This window comes from Geotrypetes seraphini, chromosome 3, assembly GCF_902459505.1.
Source record: "Geotrypetes seraphini chromosome 3, aGeoSer1.1, whole genome shotgun sequence".
In the NCBI taxonomy this organism is placed as follows: domain Eukaryota; kingdom Metazoa; phylum Chordata; class Amphibia; order Gymnophiona; family Dermophiidae; genus Geotrypetes; species Geotrypetes seraphini.
This window is the reverse complement of record NC_047086.1, coordinates 225,961,538-225,983,158: the sequence shown is the minus strand read 5'-3', so window position 1 is coordinate 225,983,158 and position 21,621 is coordinate 225,961,538. Positions and strand designations below refer to the sequence as shown.

The following is a 21,621-nucleotide window of genomic DNA, read 5'->3' as shown; positions in this document are numbered from 1 at the left end:
TACCATCAAAAGTGGACGAGATTTTCTTCCTGGTGTCTTCTTCATCATCTTGATCCCACTTCCCTAGCGGTGGAGACGTTGTTGGATTATCTTCTTTCTTTGTCTGATTCTGGCCTGAAGTCCTCTTCCATCAGGGTCCACCTCAGTGCCATTGCAGCTTTTCATGAGCCAGTCCATGGAAAACTTCTTTCAGCTCATCCCCTGGTGTCCAGGTTCATGCGTGGGCTTTTCAATGTGAAACCACCTCTTAAAGCCCCTCCGGTTATCTGGGATCTCAATGTGGTTCTTTCAGCTTTAATGAAGCCTCCTTTTGAACCTTTAGCTACTTCTCCTTTCAAATTTCTCACTTGGAAAGTACTTTTCCTTATTGCTCTTACCTCTGCCAGGAGAGTCAGTGAGCTTCATGCACTGGTTGCAGATCCACCTTTTACGGTCTTTCATCATGACAAGGTGGTTCTGCGTACACATCCAAAGTTTCTCCCCAAGGTTGTTTCTGAATTTCATCTCAACCAATCCATTGTTCTACCGGTTTTCTTTCCAAAACCTCATTCTCATTCTGGGGAACAAGCTCTGCATACTTTGGATTGTAAAAGGGCTCTTGCTTACTATCTGGAGCGTACGAAACCCCACAGATCAGTTCCCCAACTCTTTCTATCCTTTGATCCGAATAAATTGGGACGTCCTGTTTCTAAACGTACGTTGTCTAATTGGCTAGCAGCGTGCATCTCATTCTGTTATGCTCAGACCGGACTGACACTGGAAGGTTCTGTCACGGCCCATAGAGTCAGAGCAATGGCAGCATCTGTAGCTTTCCTCCGTTCCACTCCTATTGAGGAAATCTGCAAAGCTGCTACTTGGTCCTCAGTTCACACTTTTACATCTCATTATTGTCTGGATGCATTCTCCAGAAGGGATGGTCACTTCGGCCAATCTGTTTTACAAAATTTGTTTTCTTAATGGCCAACCTTCCCTCCATCCCTCTTTTTGTTAGCTTAGAGGTCACCCATCAGTCAAGAATATGCTGCCTGCTTGTCCTGGGATAAAGCACAGTTACTTACCGTAACAGGTGTTATCCAGGGACAGCAGGCAGATATTCTTGCGTCCCACCCACCTCCCCGGGTTGGCTTCTTAGCTGGCTTATACTAACTGAGGGACCGCGCGCCTCTGTCGGGCGGGAAGGCACTCGCGCGTGCGCGGTGCGGCCGAGCTAGAACTTTCTAAAAAGTTCTTAGAGTGCAATCACTCTAAAATTGTCCGTACCGGGGCTCCGTCGGTGCCGTCACCCATCAGTCAAGAATATCTGCCTGCTGTCCCTGGATAACACCTGTTACGGTAAGTAACTGTGCTTTCTGCCTTTCAATAATTGAAGAGCACGTGAGTAAGACTTACTGTTTCAGTTTTTAGTCGGACTGGGGCCCATTGTCTGAGGGGGGGGGCGCGGTGTGCATGGCAGAAGCAGCTAAGAGGTGTTCCCGCGGTGGGAAGCAGAGAACGCCAGCAGGTATTTGTTTGGCCGCTTGTTCGGGGGACGCGTGTGCGGCGGTGATGGCGCTGGAAAGCTCGCTTGTTTCCCGCAACAGTGATGTGGTATTAGAGGTAAAAGGTTTGGCCGCAGGATCGGACCTCTCCAGCAGCAGGAACCATGGCTGCAGGGGGGGGTGAAAGTGCAGGGGAGCGCAGACCTGGATTTTTTTACAAGCAGGGCCCGTCTTTTCCCCCAGAGTTTGTTCTCTTGTTACACAAAGTTTTTGTGTTGCAACAGGCAAACTTAGATCGGGCAGGAGAGAATCCGGGGAGTAGTTTGACTCAGGATCCGCTGACCCGACCACTGCTTGGGGTGGGGGGAAGTCAGTAGGGAGCCAAATGGAACAGGGTGTTTTTTGATGATGATGAAGAGGAGGAGGAGGAGGAAGCGCAAGCCTGCAACCCTGGACTCTCTCTTGCTCAAGCTGGGTCCCCTGGGGAACTAGAGGCAGATGATCCATCCACGCTCTCTCTGTTTCATAGAGAAGAGCTGCCTTCATTCATTTCTAAAGCATTAGAGTGCCTGCATATCTCTGTCAGACCCAGAGGGATCAACTACATCAAATCCCCTTATGGCTGGCACCAGGAGGCCTTCTAAAACCTTTCCAGTGCATGAGGCCATGCAGGAGTTAATTTCTGCACAGTGGGATACACTGGAATCTGGTCTCAGGGTAGCTAAGGCTATGAGGCAGTTATATCCTGTGTCTCAGGAGAAGCTGAGCAAGTTTAAGCTGTCAAAGGTAGATGCACTAGTGGCGGCAGTGACTAGGAAGACCACTCTTCCATTAGAGGGAGGAGTAGCGCTTAAGGAGCCTCAGGATAGGAGGCTCGAGTCTTCCCTAAAGTCATCCTTTGATGTGGCAGCCCTGACTCTGCAGGTGGCCGTGTGCAGTTCTTATGCCATGCGGGCTTATCTTCAGTGGGTCCAACAAATTATAGATGGTCTGGTGGAGTCGGGGGAGGCTTTACCCTTGGCATTTTCAGATGTAGAGTCAAGGCTGGCATATCTAGTGGATTTACAACCACTCAATTGGAGAGATATCTAATAGTCCTCTGTGATAATAAATACCAGTAATTGAACTTCTTTAATCACAGCTCTAAAATTTGTTAAAATATTATAAATATTAATTGTGAATAGCTCAGACCCTTTAACCCGTGAATTAGTGTTGACACCAAACCGAGGTTAATCAGGGGACCATCATTGCTTTCACTGTCCCCTTCACCATCTGAAAATAATTTGAAAATCAAAAAAACTAAATGAAATAAAGAATAAAAAAATGTATAACTTATCTGAACAGGATGGTTTGATAGCTGTTACTCAATCTCAGCGGTGTTAAAGTGACTAATGCCTGTGCGTTTTCAAACAAACATATTCTTTATTGCACCATTGCTGTTATCCCTGTTCCCCCCCGACTCGAGTTTCAAGTCTTCCTCAGGGAGGGACACTGTTAAATATAAAATGTGAAATCTAAAAAATAAGATAAAAATATATATATGTGTGAATGCTAAAAACATGTTACTACGGGTACTCAAGTCAATTCATAACCTATAACTATCTAGTGGACGCATTATATGATGTAGTTTGAGCATCTGCAAAGCAAATGTCTCTTGTCAGTGGCATCCAGGAGGCAGCTATGGCTTAGGCATCGGGTGGCGGACGTTGCCTCCATGTTTGGTGCGACTTCCATTTAAGGGCCAATTATTGTTTGGAGAGGACCTAGAAAGGCTGGTTAAAGACTTTGGGGACTTTTAAGTCCCAGAGGTTGCCGAATGATAAGCCTAGGAGTTTGGGTAGGTCTTCGTCATCTAGACTGCGCTTTTCGGGTCTCCAGTTCAAAATTTTCCACTGAGCCTAGAAGTCGTGTTTTTCAGGCTCTGCCCCAACTGCCTTCTAGCACCATGATTTTTTCTTGTTTTTCTCGATTTAGTCACTGTGCGCGAGTTTTTTTCTTGTTTCAACTGTTCCTGCTTCGTTTTTCACCGACCCGGAGGCTTCCGGGTCCCCGTGGCCGCGTGGCTATTCGAGCCGCGGCCAGTTTCGATTCTATGTCCCGGCCTTTGACCGGCTTTAAAAAGTGCTCCCGGTGCGAGCGGCTTCTTTCCATCACAGACCCGCATCGCCGGTGCATCCTCTGCCTGGGGGCCGCTCATCCAACCGACTCCTGCCCCCAGTGCGCTACTTTCCAGAACTGGGCCCTCCGTCGAAGGAAAGCCCGCATGGCGGATCTTTTCGCCCCGGACCAACCCTCTACCTCGGCCTCGAGGTCGGCCCCAGCCTTGACCTCGGCCCCGAATACCTCGGCATCGCCTCGAGATTCGAACCCGAAGTCCTCGGGACAACAGAAAACCTCAGCTCCGGGTAAGTCCCCTCTTCAGGTTCTGTACCAGCAAAGAAACCGGCCTCGGGGACACCGGTGACGCATGGCGGAAATCCCATGCTTACAGCCCCGGCGAAGCCCTCCAAGCCTTCGGGCCGTGCCTCCACCACACGGGAATACTCTGATACGAGGTCGCCCCCGGTGGAGTGCACCAAGGCAGTGGACATGCCCTCGATGCTGTCCGTGCCTGTTTTCCAGGACCTACTCCGAGCGATGATCTCGTCGGAGCTGTCTGCTGCAATGGCCCATTTGCAACCGGCCTCGACTTCGACCCCGCATGTGCCAGACCAGCCTGAGCCTCGCGTCGAGCCACCTCGAAGAAAAGTGCGCAAGCTTCGCCGCATTCCATCCTCCTCGGATTCCTCACCGAGGCACCCGAGGCGCTCTCCCTCCACAGACCGCCGCGGTGCAAAACGTCGTGCTAAAACGACAGAAACCTCGAACCGCCGTACCTCCAAGAAGGCCCGGGGTTCCCCCACTCTACGAGGCCGTTCACCTACACCTCGTACGGGACCGCTAAGAGTGGCTGAGTTATCACTCTCCAACCCGCGCATCCTCCGAACTCCCCCTCGGACCGGGACTCCGACCCGAGGTTGTAGGTCTTCACCGAGGGAGTCCGGGTCGAGGTCACCGATTCGACACCAATCAGTACCTCGAACCCCAACATTGTCTCCGAGGGGCTCCTTGAGACGTCGGAGATCTACGACCCCGGAACACTTTCACAGTACTTCCCCGGTCTCAGAGCGTGGATCGGAGCAGGAACCTCGATACTCGAGGGAAGCCTCCCCATCCTTCTCCACCCGACGGAGGTCTCGTTCACCGACCCCGCACGGGGCCTCGGGAACATCTCGCCCATCCTTCACTCGCTTTGTCCAGGACATGGGCCACGCTTTGGACTTAGACCTCCAGTCCGACTCCAGATACTCTAAGGAATACCTAGCGGAGCTGGATATGCCATCACTGCCCAGAGAGTCCCTCCGCTTACCGCCTAACCCGGTACTCCAACAGGCCTTCTTCAGGAACCTGGAGACCCCCTACATGGTCACAGCCGTACCCTCCAAAATGGAGGCCAAGTACCGCACAGTACCCTACCCGGGATTCGAACAACCACAGCTCTCCCACCAGTCGCTGCTAGTAGAATCCTCCTTGAAAAAGGCCCACCCATCCCAGGTCTCAGCCGCGGTCCCCCCAGGCCGAGAAACATAGAAACATAGAAAAGACGGCAGAAAAGGGCTATAGCCCACCAAGTCTGCCCATTCCAAATTCCCGCCCCTCTGATTTTACTCCCTTAGAGATCCCATGTGAACATCCCATTGTCTCTTAAAATCTGACACGCTCTTGGCCTCAATCACCTGCAGTGGGAGTTTGTTCCAATGATCCACTACTCTTTCAGTGAAGAAGTATTTTCTGTAGTCGCTATGGAACTTCCCTTCCCTGATTTTTAACGGATGCCCCCTGGTGGTCGAGGATCCCTTGAGGTAGAAGATATCTTCTTCTGACTCGATACGGCCCGTGATATACTTAAATGTTTCAATCATGTCTCCCCTCTCTCTTCGTTCCTCAAGTGAGTACAGCCGTAGTTTATTCAGTCTTTCTTCATACGTGAGATCCCTGAGCCCCAAGACCATCCTAGTGGCCATACGTTGAACCGACTCGATTCTCAGCACATCTTTCCGGTAGTGTGGTCTCCAGAATTGAACACAGTATTCCAGATGAGGCCTCACCATGGACCTGTACAGCGGCATCACTACTTCAGGTCTCCTGCTGACAAAACCTCTACGGATACAACCCATCACTTGCCTTGCCTTGGAGGAAGCCTTCTCCACTTGATTAGCAACTTTCATGTCCTTACTAATGATCACCCCTAGATCACGTTCCGTCGTGGTCTTGGCCAAGGTCTCACCATTTAGTATGTAAGTTCTGTGCGGGTTTCTCTTTCCCAGGTGCATTACCTTGCACTTTTTAGCATTGAAGCCTAGCTGCCATGTTGCTGACCACCGTTCTAGCAGCAGTAGATCCTGCGTCATATTATCAGGCAAGGTGTTTTTACCTACTATGTTGCAAAGTTTGGCGTCGTCAGCGAACAGTGATACCCTTCCTCTAAGTCCTTGGGTCATATCTCTTATGAATAAGTTGAATAGAATCGGGCCCAAGACCGACCCCTGCGGCACTCCACTAATCACGCCTGACGTTTTGGATGGGGTACCGTTTACCACCACCCTCTGAAGTCTACCACTCAGCCAATCCTCAATCCATGTAGTTAGAGTGTCCCCTAATCCTATCGACTTCAGCTTGTTCAATAACCTTCGGTGTGGGACGCTATCAAAAGGCCGAACCCTAGACAAGTTCGGCAGGAGACTATATCAAAATGCCATGATGGCCTCTAGGGTGCAAAGCTACACTTTCACCTTCACATCCTACCTCAAACACCTCATTGGACTATTGAGAGCCTTTGAGATTGACCTACCGGCCTCCCGCCAAGGAGCGTTTGGCCTGCTTTTAGAGTCCCTCTCCAACCTGCGCCTCCATCTATTCCACGCGGCCTACGATGGCTTCGAACTCTCCTCCAGAGAGGCAGGCTTTGCTATCGCCATGCGCCGACTAGCTTGGCTGAGCCTGGTCGACATGGACCCCAACTTACAGGACCGTTTGGCTAACCTACCCTGCGTGGGAAAAGAACTGTTCGACGACACGATCGAGGCGGCTACAAAACGCATCTCCGAACACGAACGCTCGTTTGCCTCCCTCGTCCGGCAAAAACCTAAACCTCCCGCGCCCAGGCCGTTCAGGGCCCCTCCACGCCGCTACCCACAAAAATCCACCCCTCCCTTCTCGCGGCCTCCACCCAGGCGTCCGCAAGCCCACCACCGGGCCATGCCCAAGTCCCAACCGCCTGCAACTTCCAAACCATCCCCGTCCTTTTGACGGGATTCGCGGAAGGGGGCGGGCCCCCTCCGCCATAGTCCCAGGCCTCCTTCCCATCGGGGGCCGCCTCAAAGCCTTTTACCCTCGCTGGGAACAAGTCACATCGGACGCATGGGTCCTTGGCGTGATCTCATCAGGATACTCTCTCAACTTTCGGGCCATTCCTCCAGACAACCCCCCAAGGAATTGCCCTCCCAACCGGACGCAGCTACCCCTACTCCTCTCCGAGGCTCGAGACCTGCTTCGCCTCAGGGCAGTGGAGGAGGTTCCCCCCGACCAACGGGGGAAGGGCTTCTACTCCCGTTACTTCCTGGTACCGAAAAAAACGGGAGACCTACGCCCAATACTAGACTTGAGACGCCTCAACAAATTTCTAGTACGGGAAAAATTTCGGATGCTTTCCCTACCGACCCTCTACCCCCTGATCGACAAGGGCGACTGGCTCTGCTCCCTCGATCTGAAGGAGGCGTACACACATGTCCCAGTACACCCCGCTCACCGCAAGTTCTTGCGTTTTCAGGTAGGGGACTGGCACCTACAATACCGAGTCCTCCCCTTCGGCTTAGCATCATCACCTCGGGTCTTCACCAAGTGCCTCGTGGTGGTCGCAGCAACCTTATGTTCCCAGGGCCTCCAGGTATTCCCCTACCTGGACGACTGGCTGATCAAAGCCCCGTCCAGGGAAGGGGTTATCTCAGCGACCCAACAGACTATTACCTACCTACAAAGTCTGGGGTTCGAAATAAACTTCCCAAAATCCCAACTACGCCCCTCGCAGTCCCTACAGTTCATCGGGGCCACGCTGGATACGGTTCGCCTCCGTTCCTTCCTCCCCCCTCCGCGCCTAGAGGCGTTAGTAAGTCTGAGTCGAAGGATCTCTCTGCTGACCTCGGTATCAGCTCAACAGATAATGACTCTCCTAGGCTACATGGCCTCCACCGTCCATGTCACACCCTTCGCCCGCCTCCATCTGAGAATCCCTCAATGGACCCTGGCCTCTCAATGGTGTCAAGACCGGGACCCGATCGACTGTCCCGTGACAGTGACTCCTTCCTTGCAAAGATTGCTCCGCTGGTGGGCCGACTCTTCAAATCTTTCCAAAGGTTTACTCTTCCTCGCCCCTCATCACAGCAAGGTTCTCACCACGGACTCGTCAGAGTACGCTTGGGGAGCCCATCTGGACGGCCTACTCACGCAGGGGATGTGGTCAGCGGAAGACCGCCGCTGTCACATCAACGTGCTAGAGCTCCGGGCTATCTATCTCGCAGCTGTAGCTTTTCAACATCTGTTCCACGACCGGGTGGTCCTCATCCAAACCGACAACCAGGTTGCAATGTACTATGTAAACAAACAAGGAGGAACAGGGTCTTGGTCCCTCTGTCGGGAAGCCCTGCGCCTCTGGAAATGGGCAATCTCCAACAACACCTTCCTTCGAGCGGTGTACATACAAGGAGAACAAAACTGTCTGGCGGACAGACTCAGCCGCCTCCTCCAGCCACACGAGTGGTCACTGCACTCTCAAATCCTACGACAGGTGTTCAAACACTGGGGGACACCTCAAATAGATCTGTTCGCATCCCCCCACAATCACAAACTGCCTCTCTTCTGCTCCCGGATGTACTCCCCGGACCGGCTTGAGGCCGACGCCTTCCTCCTCGACTAGGAGGGAAGGTTCTGTATGAGTTCCCGCCGTTTCCTCTGATCCTGCGGACGCTTGTCCAACTGAAAACAGTACAAGCCACCCTGATCCTGATTGCTCCTCGCTGGCCACGCCAGCCTTGGTTTTCCCTTCTACTTCAACTCAGTGTCAGAGATCCACTGCCTCTGCCTCGGTTTCCCTCTCTACTATCACAGGGTCAGGGTTCGCTGTTACATCCCAATCTTCAATCTCTTCATCTGAATGCTTGGTTTCTTTCCCCCTGACTTCTCTCCCCGTGTCTCAATCAGTCAAGGAGATATTGGAGGCCTCTAGAAAGACCTCAACGAGAACCTGCTACTCCAAAAAGTGGACCAGATTCTCAGCCTGGTGCTCCTCTCACAGCCAGGACCCGGTGTCGGTCCCTGTCCCCCTGGTCCTTGACTATTTACTTCAATTATCTCACTCCGGCCTAAAGACCAACTCCATTCGAGTACACCTCAGTGCGATTGCAGCCTTCCATCAGCCCCTGGAAGGGAAAGCCCTCTCGCTCCACCCCCTAGTCTCTCGCTTCATGAAGGGTCTTCTGAATGTCCACCCTCCTCTCAAACCTCCTCCGGTGGTTTGGAACCTTAACGTGGTTCTGGCTCAACTAATGAAACCTCCATTTGAGCCCCTAGACAAATGCCATCCAAAATTCCTCACTTGGAAGGTGATTTTCCTGCTTGCGCTCACTTCCGCTCGGCGGGTTAGTGAGCTACAAGCTCTAGTGGCGGACCCACCCTTCACAGTATTCCATCACGACAAGGTGGTACTCCGCACTCATCCAAAGTTCTTGCCTAAAGTAGTGTCTGATTTTCATCTCAATCAGTCCATTGTCTTACCTGTGTTTTTTCCTAAGCTCCACTCTCATCCCGGAGAGGTGGCGCTCCACACTCTTGACTGTAAGAGAGCGTTGTCCTTCTACCTCCAACGCACTCAACCACACCGGAAAGTCCCACAATTGTTTTTGTCCTTCGACCCAAACCGGTTAGGTCACCCAGTCTCCAAGCGCACCTTGTCCAACTGGTTGGCCGATTGCATCTCCTTCTGCTACGCTCAGGCTGGTCTCGCAATGCATGGTCGAGTAACGGGACACAAGGTCCGAGCGATGGCAGCCTCCGTAGCGTTCCTCAGGTCCACACCTATTGAGGAAATCTGCAAGGCTGCCACGTGGTCTTCGGTTCATACTTTCACCTCCCATTACTGTCTGGACTCTCTGTCCAGGAGCGATGGCCGGTTCGGCCAATCGGTTTTGCGAAATCTATTTGCCTAAATTGCCAACTTCCCTCCATCCCTTTTCAGTTAGCTTGGAGGTCACCCACATGTGAGAATATCATGCCTGCTTGTCCTGGGATAAAGCACAGTTACTTACCGTAACAGGTGTTATCCAGGGACAGCAGGCATATATTCTCACAACCCGCCCAGCTCCCTGAGGTTGGCTTCTTTGCTAGCTAAATGAACTGGAGACCACGAGGGGATGCGCCCCCTAGTGGAGCAGGAAGGCACGCATGCGTGGAGCAGCAGAGCAAACTTAAATCTTCAATCAAGTTTGCTTGAAAATGCTTCCGCATCGGGGCTCCGTAGATGACGTCACCCACATGTGAGAATATATGCCTGCTGTCCCTGGATAACACCTGTTACGGTAAGTAACTGTGCTTTACTTCCCAGCGCAGCGATTCACGAAGGCAGCCTCGGGTCCTTTGTTGGGTCGTGCCACCTCTGAGGAAAGAGGAAGTTGCATCATCAGAGGCAGCCGCGACTCAGCAAAAGCCCCGAGGCTGCCTTCATTAATCGCTGCGCTGGGAAGTAAAGGAGAGCTGCGGAGAGGGGAGAAAGCCACTGTCTGAGGCTCCCCAATATCTCTCCGGCCCAGCGCACGCTTCCGATGCTGATCTTGCCGGCCCTGCGTGGACCAGCAAAAATTTCCTGCGGACTGGCGGTTGAAGAACTGTGTATTAGAGTGCATCTCAGAGCTATTACGGCTTTTCACCAACCAGTCCAGGGAAAACCTCTCACTGCTCATCCTTTGGTCTCTAGATTCATGAAGGGGCTTCTCAATGTAAAACCACCTCTTAAGCCTCCTCCAGTAGTCTGGGATCTTAATGTAGTTCTTTCCAGATTAACGAAGCCTCCGTTTGAACCAGTGGCTACAGCTCATCTCAAGTTTCTCACCTGGAAAGTTGTCTTTCTCATCTCAATCACTTCAGCAAGGAGAGTCAGCGAGCTTCAGGCGTTAGTTGCAGATCCACCTGGAGAAACTGGGGCTCTTTTCCCTGGAGAAGAGGAAAATTAGAGGGGATATGATAGAGACTTACAAGATCATGAAGGACATAGAGAAAGTGGAGAGGGACAGATTCTTCCAACTTTCGAAAACTACAAGAATGAGAGGACATTCGGAAAAGCTGAAAGGGGACAGATTCAAAACCAATGCTAGGAAGTTTTTCTTCACCCAGCGGGTGGTGAACACCTAAAATGAGCTTCCAGAGGGCGTGATAAGACAGAGTACGGTATTAGAATTTAAGAAGGAATTGAATAATTTTCTGAAGGAAAAGGGGATAAAGGGGTATAGATAGAGGACTACTACACAGGTCATGAACCTGTTGGGCCGCCGCGCGAGCGGACTGCTGGGCACAGTGGACCTCTGGTCTGACCCAGCAGAGACACTTCTTATGTTCTACAGTTTTTCAGCATGACAAGGTGGTTCTTTGCACACATCCAGAGTTGTCACTGATTTTCATCTTAATCAGTCAATTGTACTTCCAGATTTTTTTCCCTAAGCCTCATTCTCATGCAAGAGAAATGGCTCTTCATACTCTGGCCTATTACAGGGGTGCCCACACATTTTTGGCCTGCGAACTACTTTTAAAATGACCAAGTCAAAATGATCTACCAACAATAAAATTTTAAAAAACAGAAAGCATACTGTGCGCAGAGAAAATGTTAATTATCATTTATATTTGGTTTTTTTTTTTCAAAGAGATCAAGGCAGATGACTTTAAATATGCAATGTCACCTCAGTAACAGCTATACAAAAGTAGACAAATATACCTCCTCCCCTTTTACTAAACCGCGATAGTGATTTTTAGCACAGGGAGCTGTGTTGAATGCCCTGTGCTGCTCCTGACACTCTTAGGCTCCCTGCGCTAAAAACCACTATGGTGGTTTAGTAAAAGGGGGCCATAGTGCAAACTATAGACAGCAGATATAAATTCTCAAAACAGACATATTTTGAACACTAAATTTAAAATAAAATCATTTTCCTACCTTTGCTGTCTGGTGATTTCATGAGTCTCTGGTTGCACTTCCTTCTTCTGACTGTAAATCCAATATTTCTTTCGTTCTGCCTCCTGCATGCTTCCTCTCCAGACCTCATTCCATTCCCCAACCAGCATCTCTCTCTGTCCCTCCGTGAGTCCAACTTTTCCTTCTTCTCTCCCTGCCCCCTCCTCTTTCTTTCTTTCTCTCTCTCTCCCTGCCCCCCTTCTATCTTTCTTTTTGTCTTTCTTTCTCTCTCCCTGCCCCCTTTCTTTCCCTGCCACCCTTTCTTTCTGTCTTTCTTTCTCTCTCCCTGCCCCCCTTTATTTTTTTCTGTCTATCTCTCTCCCTGCCCCTTTTTCTTTATTTGTCTTTCTTTCTATCTTTCTCTCTCCCTGCCCGCTTTCTTTCTTTCTTTCTCTCTCCATACCACCTTTCTTTCTCTCTCCCTGCTCCCTTCTTTCTTTTTTCTGTTTCTCTCTCCATGCCCCCTTTCTTTCTTTCTTTCTGTCTCTCTCCTTGCTCCCTTTTCTTTCTTCCAAGGCAACAACGTTTAACTTCAAGAAAGGGAACTATGATGCCATGAGACAAATGGTGAGAAAGAAGCTCAGAAACAGCTCCAAGGAAACTCGGACTGTGGAGCAAGCTTGGTCCCTATTCAAGGACACAGTAAACAAGACGCAAAACCTATATATACCAAGATTTAGGAAAGGATCCAAAAAGAATCAGACTAAGGACCCTGCATGGATAACAAGTGAAGTAAAGAAAGTGATAGGAGACAAGAAGAAATAATTTCGGATGTGGAAAAAAGACAAAACCGAAGAAAATTGGAGAGAGCACAGGAAGCATCAAAAAGAATGTCACCGAGTAGTCAGGAAAGCCAAGAAAGAGTATGAGGAGAGACTGGCCAAGGAAGCAAGAAATTTCAAACCATTTTTCCGGTATGTGAAAGGGAAACAGCCAGCGAGGGAGGAGGTGGGACCCCTGGATGAGGGTGACCGGAAGGGAGTGGTGAAAGAGGAAAAAGAGGTGGCTGGTAGGCTAAACAAGTTCTTCTTGTCGGTCTTTACAATAGAAGACACATCCAGTGTGCCAGAACCGGAAGAAATCTTAAGGGGAGATCAAGAGGGGAAATTATCATGCATGGAGGTAACCCTCGAAGACGTTCTCAGGCGGATAGATAGATTAAAAACTGACAAAGCTCCGGGCCCAGACGGGATCCACCCGAGAATACTGAAAGAGCTCAGAGATGAAACAGCAGAGTTACTGCGGCATATTTGCAACCTGTCCTTGAGAACAGGGGTAATCCCGGAGGACTGGAAGATAGCGAATGTTACACCGATCTTCAAAAAAGGAGCAAGAGGTGACCCGGGAAACTACAGACCAGTAAGCTTGACCTCTGTTCCGGGGAAGATGGCCGAATCACTGATCAGGGAAGGTATCAATGAGCATATAGGAAAACATAATCTGATGAGATCAAGCCAGCATGGTTTCTGTAAAGGCCGATCATGCCAGACGAATCTACTGCATTTCTTTGAGGGGATAAGTAAACAATTGGACCAAGGTGACCCCGTAGACATCGTATATCTAGATTTCCAAAAAGCCTTCGACAAGGTGTCCCATGAACGCCTACTGAAGAAACTGTGGAGTCACGGGGTGGAAGGGGACGTGCACAGATGGATCAAAAATTGGCTGGCGGGCAGGAAGCAGAGGGTAGGAGTAAAGGGGCACTACTCTGACTGGATAGGGGTCACAAGTGGTGTTCCGCAAGGGTCAGTGCTGGGACCACTGCTGTTCAATATATTTATTAATGATCTAGAAACGGGGACGAAGTGCGAAGTTATCAAATTCGCGGATGACACAAAACTCTCCAGCAGGGTCAGAACTGTTGAGGAATGCATAGAACTGCAGAGCGACCTGAACAAACTGAGTGAGTGGGCAAAAAAATGGCAGATGAGCTTCAATGTGGAGAAATGTAAGGTCTTGCACATAGGGAAGGGGAACTCCATGTACAGCTATACGATGGGAGGGAGGGTACTCGGGGAAGGCAGCCAAGAAAAAGTTCTGGGGGTATTGGTGGAAAACACAATGAAGCCGGCGGCGCAATGTGCAGCGGCCTCAAAAAAAGCTAGCAGAATGTTGGGCATTATCAAAAAAGGTATTACTACCAGAACGAAGGAAGTTATTCTGCCACTGTATCGAGCAATGGTGCGCCCACATCTGGAATACTGCGTCCAATACTGGTCGCCATACCTCAAGAAGGACGTGGCAATACTCGAGAGGGTCCAGAGGAGAGCAACGAGGATGATAAAGGGTATGGAGAACCTTTCATATGCCGAACGGTTAGACAGGCTGCGGCTCTTTACCCTGGAAAAGCGGAGACATAGAGGGGACATGATAGAGACTTATAAAATCATGAAAGGCATAGAATAGGTGGAGAGGGACAGATTCTTTAGACTAGCAGGGACAACTAAAACAAGAGGTCATTCAGAAAAACTGAGAGGAGACAGATTCATAACGAATGCAAGGAAGTTCTTCTTCACTCAACGGGTGGTAGACACCTGGAACGCGCTTCCCGGAGAGGTGATAAGACAGAGTACAATTCTGGGGTTCAAAAAGGGACAGGATGACTTCCTGGAAGCGAAGGGGATAACAGGGTACAGATAGAGGTTTACCTTACAGAACATTGAGCGAATAGGGTATGGACATTTTAGGTTAGGTACGGAAAACTTTCAGGTCATGGACCTGGAGGGTCGCCGCGGGAGCGGACTGCTGGGCACGATGGACCCCTGGTCTGACTTGGCAGAGGCAATGCTTATGTTCTTATGTTCTCTCTCCTTGCAACTTTTTCTTTCTGTCTTTCTTTCTCTCCTTGCTTCCTTTCTTTCTCTCTCCCTGCCCCCCTTTCTTTCTTTCTCTCTCCCTGCCCCCCCTTCCTTTCTGTCTGTCTTTCTCTCTCACTGCCCCCCAGCCACCACCGCCAATTTCTCCCTGCTTCCCCGATGCCAGGCCATGCGCGTACAAGCACCAGGCCCACAAGCCTCCCCCCTCCCCCACGTCAATTCTGATATTGGAGAGGAAGTTCTGGGCCAGCCAGGCAGCGATTGGAGGGAAGGCTTGTACATGCCTGGCCTGTCATCTGGGAAGCAGAGAGAAAAGACCGTAAAGGCAACGCAAGTCTATCCACAATTGAATCATATTGCTTTTGCGATCGACCTTTTGGGCAACCCTGGCCTTTTACATTGACGGAACAAAGCTGAATAGAACATCTCCACAACTTTTCCTCTCTTTTGATCCTAACAAGTTGGGGCGTCCTGTTTCCAAGAGAACAATTTCCAACTGGTTGGCTGCCTGCATATCCTTCTGTTATGCTCAGGCTGGACTGCAACTGGAGGGTCGTGTCACAGCCCACAAGGTCCAAGCTATGGAAACTTCTGTAGCTTTCCTTAGATCCACCCCTATTGAAGAAATCTGATTCTCGGTTTATACTTTCACCTCTCATTACTGTCTGGAATCTTTTTTCAGATGGGATGGGCACTTTGGCCAGTCAGTATTACAAAATTTATTTTCTTAAAGGCCAACACTCCCACCATCCCTTTCTGGTTAGCTTGGACGTCACCCATATGTGAGAATATGCTACTTGCTTGTCCTGGGATAAAGCACAGTTACTTACCATAACAGGTGTTATCCAGGGACCGCAGGCAGATATTCTCACCTCCCCTGGTTTGCATCTTAGCTGGCTTATCTGAACTGAACTATGTCGGGCAGGAAGGCACTCGCGCATGCGTGGTGCGGGCTGTCGCTAACTTTCTCAAGTCTTAAAGTGGGAATGCACTTTTAAAGTGTCCGTACTGGGGCTCTGTCGGTGATGTCACCCATGTGTGAGAATATCTGCCTGCTGTCCCTGGATAACATCTGTTACGGTAAGTAAGTCCTTTGACCTAGTGCTTTGAGCAACATTGTTAAGAGGCAGGGGCTGTATGCCAGGTCAGTTCCAGTGAGTGGTGGAAATTGAGTGATCCTGTTCGTAGACATCCCTGGACACTTGACCATGATCTCATATGCACTTGAATATTCTGAACTCTTGCACTCAAAGCAGCAGACGCAAGATCACATGCAGAATTCAGCAGTATCCTTCTTGGTTGCCAAAGTAGTGATTCTTTGCAGCAAAATCTGCTACTTGTTACACTAATACAGTTTGGGGCTGGCTCCAGTTCTTGCTGGTTAGGCAGCTGTGATTACTTAAAGAGCAGTTCATTATCCTGCTGTTTGTGTAGGCAGATTTGTGGTTTGAATTCTCCAATCTTTGCAAAGAACAGGAAGTAAAATGTCTGCTTGTTAGGAAATCATTCATATTGAGTTTGTTTTCATCTTCATTGTGGCTCTTGCTGGTGTCATAAGTATTGCAAGGCTGTTTTTTTAGCAAAGGATTTGAAGAGATGCTCAGAATCCATCAGAACTAGTTCTCGAAGAACATGCGCAGGATACTTTTGCTGTGACCCAGTCGCATGTGCCGATTACTATCATAAAATTTAAATCACTTTCTATAGGTAAAGGAGAAAAGCAGCGCAGAGAGTTTCTGTGGCACACCAAAGGATAACAGAAGGAAAACACCTGATGGCTAAATTTATTTTGTTGGTATGAATGGGTACCAGAGCAGCTGAACTGAACATTCTCATCCTTAGAATGTATGAGAGCAGTACCTTGTAGAACAGGCATCAAAAGGACACTTAGAAATCCATTAGACAACAGATAATAATAATAATAATAATAACTTTATTTTTGTATACCGCAGTACCAGAATAGTTCAGAGCGGTTTACATGACAAGAGACTGTACATCTACAGCGAAATTTACAAATAAGTCAATCAATCAATATAACTTAGCGAGTCGGGAGCAGGCAAGAAGGAGATAGAGAGGTTATAAACAAGTCAATCAGCCTGGCTTAGGAAGTCGGGTGCAGGTAGGTGGGAGGTGCAGGTAGGGAGAAGGCAGGTAGGTGGGAGGTGCAGGAAGGTGGGAGGTACAAGGCATAGTTAAAAGTAGAGTTACAAGGAGGGCGGGAGTCAGAGATATTTGTCAAAGAGATAAGTTTTGATTGACTTCCTGAAAGTTTGGTAGGAGGGAGAATTAGAGATGAGAGTGGATAGACATTTGTTCCATTTGCATGCCTGGAACACCAGGGATCTGTCGAGGAATCTCTTGTAGATGCAGCACTTTAGGGACGGGAAGGCAAACAAGTGGGTGTCAGAATAGCAACAAGTCAAACCATGTACCTAACTGTACAGACCACCTGCTGTGGTCAGCCCTGTTATCTGTGGGAACAGGACCACCCAGGTGTCCAGGAGACTGTGGCGGTATCCCATAGCTATGTAAATTTGAGCTATGCTGCCTAACCAGCTGCCTCACACTGGTTGCTGGAAGCTTGAGTTAGGTTCTGTCATAGATTTAATTGGTGAGTTTGCTAGTGGGAGTTTCTCCCATACCTGAGCCTGCCTTAGAAGGGATTAGCAGCATGGTTTCTGGCATTAATCAGAAAAGCCTAGCTGTACGTTGAAAATGTTCTTACTTGGATCTTACAGAAGATGGAGATCAATGGAAGTATTTGGGGCCTTCTCCAATCCCTGCAAAATTACTCTGACATTTCTTTACTGTTTTGGGTATTCTTTGCCACCTCTTATATGTAATAAAATAACCTGAATATCCAGCCATTTGTTTCTCTCACTTAAGAGACCTCATTACAATAAATTATCACTTTTAAACTTTTCTGTGTGAGGAATTAATAGTTTTCCCCCTGAAAACACAGGAAATTAATTAGCAGATTTACTTGTAACTGTGAAAGCAATGTTCTAAGGCAGCATTTATCACCTCATTTGAAGTAGGCTAATTGTAAAAGGAAACATCCCTCTATTGATAGAGGTAGCTTGCCAGTTTATTTTGGAGAGAGGCAAAGGGTAAGGGAGTCATCAGGGCAGGATTAATTCTTCGAGGGCCCCTAGGCACACAAGTACACTGGGTCCCCTAGCCCCCCCCCCCCCCCCCCACAAACTAAACCCCTTTTTTTACAAAAACACGGAAGAGGTTTTTAGTGCTGGCTGGCAGGCTGAATGTTCTGTGCTGTTTTGACAATCATAAGAATTTTATGACCATCAGAGCAGTGCAGAGCAGAGAATGACATGGTGACAAAATTCATCACCGTCCCCGTCCCCGCGGATAACCACGGGAAATAATCCCGTGTCTATTTCAACCTCAATCCTTCTACACCAGCATTCTTCAAAGCAAAGCTTGTGGGTCAGTGGTTGTGGCCATTCATACTCTGATTCTTCCTTCTCTCCTTAAAGAATGACATGAAGATTGTTTTCCCGCGGTTATCCGCGGGGACGGGAACGGTGATGAATTTTGTCACCGTGTCATTCTCTAGTGCAGAGCATTCAGCATGCTGGCTTGTGGTACAGACCGAAGGAACGGTGCAGTTTAGAGGTGAAGAAACAATGGTGCATATCCCCAAAACTGAACAAAATATAAAGATAGCAGATGTAAATTTGAAAAAAGAGAAATAACAAATCACTTTACAAATTAACAAATAAAACAAAAAATTGAAAACAAGTGATACCATTTTATTGCATTAATACATTTTTTAATTAGCTTTCAGAGGTCAAAACCTCTTTCCTTAGGTCAGTAAAGTATACTGCTGTTGCAGTATCCTGTCCTGACCTGAGGAAGAATTTGGTCTCTGAAAGTTAATAAAAATGAATAAAATTTGTCCAATAAAAGGATCACTATTTCTATTTTTAAACATTTATCAACACAGCTACAATACTACTTTATCCTAAAGCAAAAAAAAAAATATAGTTTTTTTCTATCTTTGTCATATGGTTTCTGCTTTCCTCATCTTCTTATCATTCTCTTCCTTCCATCCATTTGTCTGCCCCTTCCAGAAAATGTCTGTCTCCCTCTGCCATCTCAGTTCTTGCCCCCTTCCCTTCTTGGTCTGGCATCCATCACCTTCCCTCTGTTCCCCTCATAGTCTGGCATCTCTTTCCTTCCATCTCTCCTTCCCTCCCCCCCTGTGGTTTTTAGCATCTCTTTCTCTCTTCTCATTTCCTTCACTCGGATCTGATATCTCTGTGTCCTTCCCCGTTATTTGGCATCTCTCTCCTCTTTTTTCCCTTTCCTTTTCTTCTCTGGTCTTCCTTCTCTATTTTCTGCCTCTGTCTAAATTAAATTCTTTCTTACTATTCAGCCCTCAGTTTCCCTCTTTTCACTGTGTCTACTCACAGCTTGCCACCCCTTTCCTTCACCTCTCCACTATTTCACTAACTATCTTCTTCCCTTCCCCCATCCAGCATGTGGGAAAGCAGCAGCAGTGGTGAGTAGGTCAGGGCTGGGCACAAGTTCTCCTCACTTCCATCATCTGCCCTGCCCCTTTCTTCCCACATTCATCATCTGCCCTGATCCCTTCTGTTTCCCTTCTCCCCATTTCCATCATCTGTCCTGCCCTGTCCCTTTCTTCCCACATCCATCATCTGCCCTGCTCCCTTCTGTCTCCCTTCTCCCCACTTCCATCATCTGTCCTGCCCTTCCCTTTCTTCCCACATCCATCATCTGCCCTGCACCATTCTGTCTCACTTCTCCCCACTTCCATTATCTGCCCTGCCCCCTTCTCTCTCTCCCTCCACCCCATGCCCATCTCACCCATTTCATTCCGATTTTTTTTTTTTAGAATGGCAATGTCCCCCCCCAAGCATCGATTGGCAACGTGGGCCTTCCCCACATCAACGGACCGATTGGCGACGGACCTCCTCCCCCCATCGACAGAAAGTATGACAAGCAAGCAACGCAGGTAAGAAAGGCAACAGGAACTGTAATTTTGCAAGCGGTGCTGCTTGCCCAAAGCTTCCCTCTGACATGCCCAGGCAGAAACAGGAAGCTGCGTCAGGGGGAAGATTTGGGCAAGCAGCACCGCTTACAAAATTACACTTCCTGTTGCTTTTCTTACCTGCGTTGCTTGCTTGTCATACTTTTTGTCGATGGGGGGAAGGTCCATCGCCGATCATTCCGTCGATGGGGGGGCCGCGTTGCCGATCAGTGGTCCTATGTTGCCGATCAATGCTGGAGGGGTTCATCGCCGTTTGGAAAAAGCAATGTTGATGCCTTCCTTCATCGGGCCCCCCTGACCATTTCAGGCCCTAGGCACGTGCCTACTGGGCCTAGTGGTTAGTCTGGCCCTGGGAGTCATACCGATAGTAGGGCAGTGGACCAATTCAACATTAGCAAAATATGGGAGGTACATACACTAAAAGTGAGGCCTGTTCACAAATGAATCTATTCCCCCCCCTCTGCTTCCAGTACCCAAACAGAAAAGCTTTACTGACTGGATGAAAATGAGTAAAGTCCTTTACTGATTCCAGTCAGGATTGAGAAGTAATATTGTGCAAAGAGGTGAACCTCTCTGATTATACACTTTCCCTCTAGAACCTCATTATCAGAAGCCCACCTCATAGTAACTTGAATGGGGGAGAGTCATCCAAAAGGTATAACGAGGCCTCCCGCAGTGAAGTGAGAGGGAACTGCACCTTGGTAAGGTTCATACCTTGAGATGTTCAGTTGAAAACATGGCACAGGGAAGGTTTGAGGTGTATTGGCAGAGCTCTGAATGAGGGTCACAGTACTGGTGTTGCGGGGATACTGCAGGGCAGGATTGAATGAGAGCCACACACTCGATGAGACTCAATTTCTTTTTCTATTTCACAGAGCACTTTAAAGATGGATTTAGAAGACTGCAACGGGCGCTCTTATCTCTCTGGTAAGCCAGTTTGTCTTTCTTAGACTGCATGTTGGTGTCTGAGTTCTGAGAGCTTTGCAACTTGATTTCTGGTCTCCATATGCTGCTAGCATGAAAAAATAGTGCCTTCTTTGTTTAGGGTGCTGGTGTGCATACAGAACCTGCTCAAGAAATCAGATTAGACACCCCATAAATCTCATCCTGATCCTGACCTCCTGAACAGGGGGTGTTGTCAGTACAGGGTGTTGATGAACTATAGAGCCTGAGGGGTGGGAAGAGATGATCAATAAAGATTATCTATATTAGTGAATATCTTTTATCTTATAACACAAGTTATCCCAGGACAAGCAGGCATGATATTCTCACATGTGGGTGACGTCATCTACGGAGCCCCGGCGCGGACAGCTTTTCAAGCAAACTTGATAGAAGTTTCAAGTTTGCACACTGCACCACGCATGTGCGTGCCTTCTCGCCCACTAGAGGGCGCATCCCACCTCGTGGTCCTCAGTTCAAATTTTTCCGCGGAGCAAGAAAGCCCTGTGGATCTGAGCTCCAGTGTTTTTGCCTTCTAGCTGCCGCGTTAGTTTGTTTTTCCATCGAATTAGTTCGCGGTACTGCTTTTTTTCTTTTCGGTTCTTTTCAAAAAAAAAAAAAAAAAAAAAGTATTTCGTTTTCGTCTGGCTCCGGGGGCTCCCGGAAGCCGTGGCCGGGGACGTCGGTACGTTCCCGGCCTTCTTCTTTTTCTTCGTGGATGTCCCGTCCTGCTACGGGATTCAAAAAGTGCAGCCGGTGCGAGAGGTTGCTTTCCATCACTGACCCTCACCGGTGGTGCATTGTCTGTCTGGGGCCCGAACATCCGACAGAGTCGTGTGATCGCTGCTCTACCTTCCAAAACAGGGCCCTACGTCGCCGCAAGGCCAGAATGGCGGATTTGTTCGCCGTCGACGCGCCGCCTAAGGCCTCGACGTCGGCCCCGGCTTCGGCCCCGGCCTTGACCTCGGCCTCGGCGTCCTCAGGGGCCTCGGCCTCGCCCCGACCCTCATCCTCGAAGGCGTCGTCAGTGAAGCAAGCCTCGGG

At 49.1% G+C, this 21,621-nt stretch overlaps 1 protein-coding gene across 5 annotated transcripts in view; it reads left to right on the top strand.

Moving 5' to 3' along the window:
- IKZF4 (IKAROS family zinc finger 4) overlaps positions 1-21,621 on the top strand; it is a 155,940-nt gene that overhangs the window by 9,680 nt on the left and 124,639 nt on the right. For all 5 annotated transcript variants that reach the window (XM_033939845.1, XM_033939842.1, XM_033939844.1 and 2 more), the window contains exon 2: positions 20,514-20,565. In XM_033939845.1, coding sequence (XP_033795736.1) covers positions 20,514-20,565 — 52 coding nt within the window. The remainder of the gene's footprint in view (positions 1-20,513; positions 20,566-21,621) is intronic.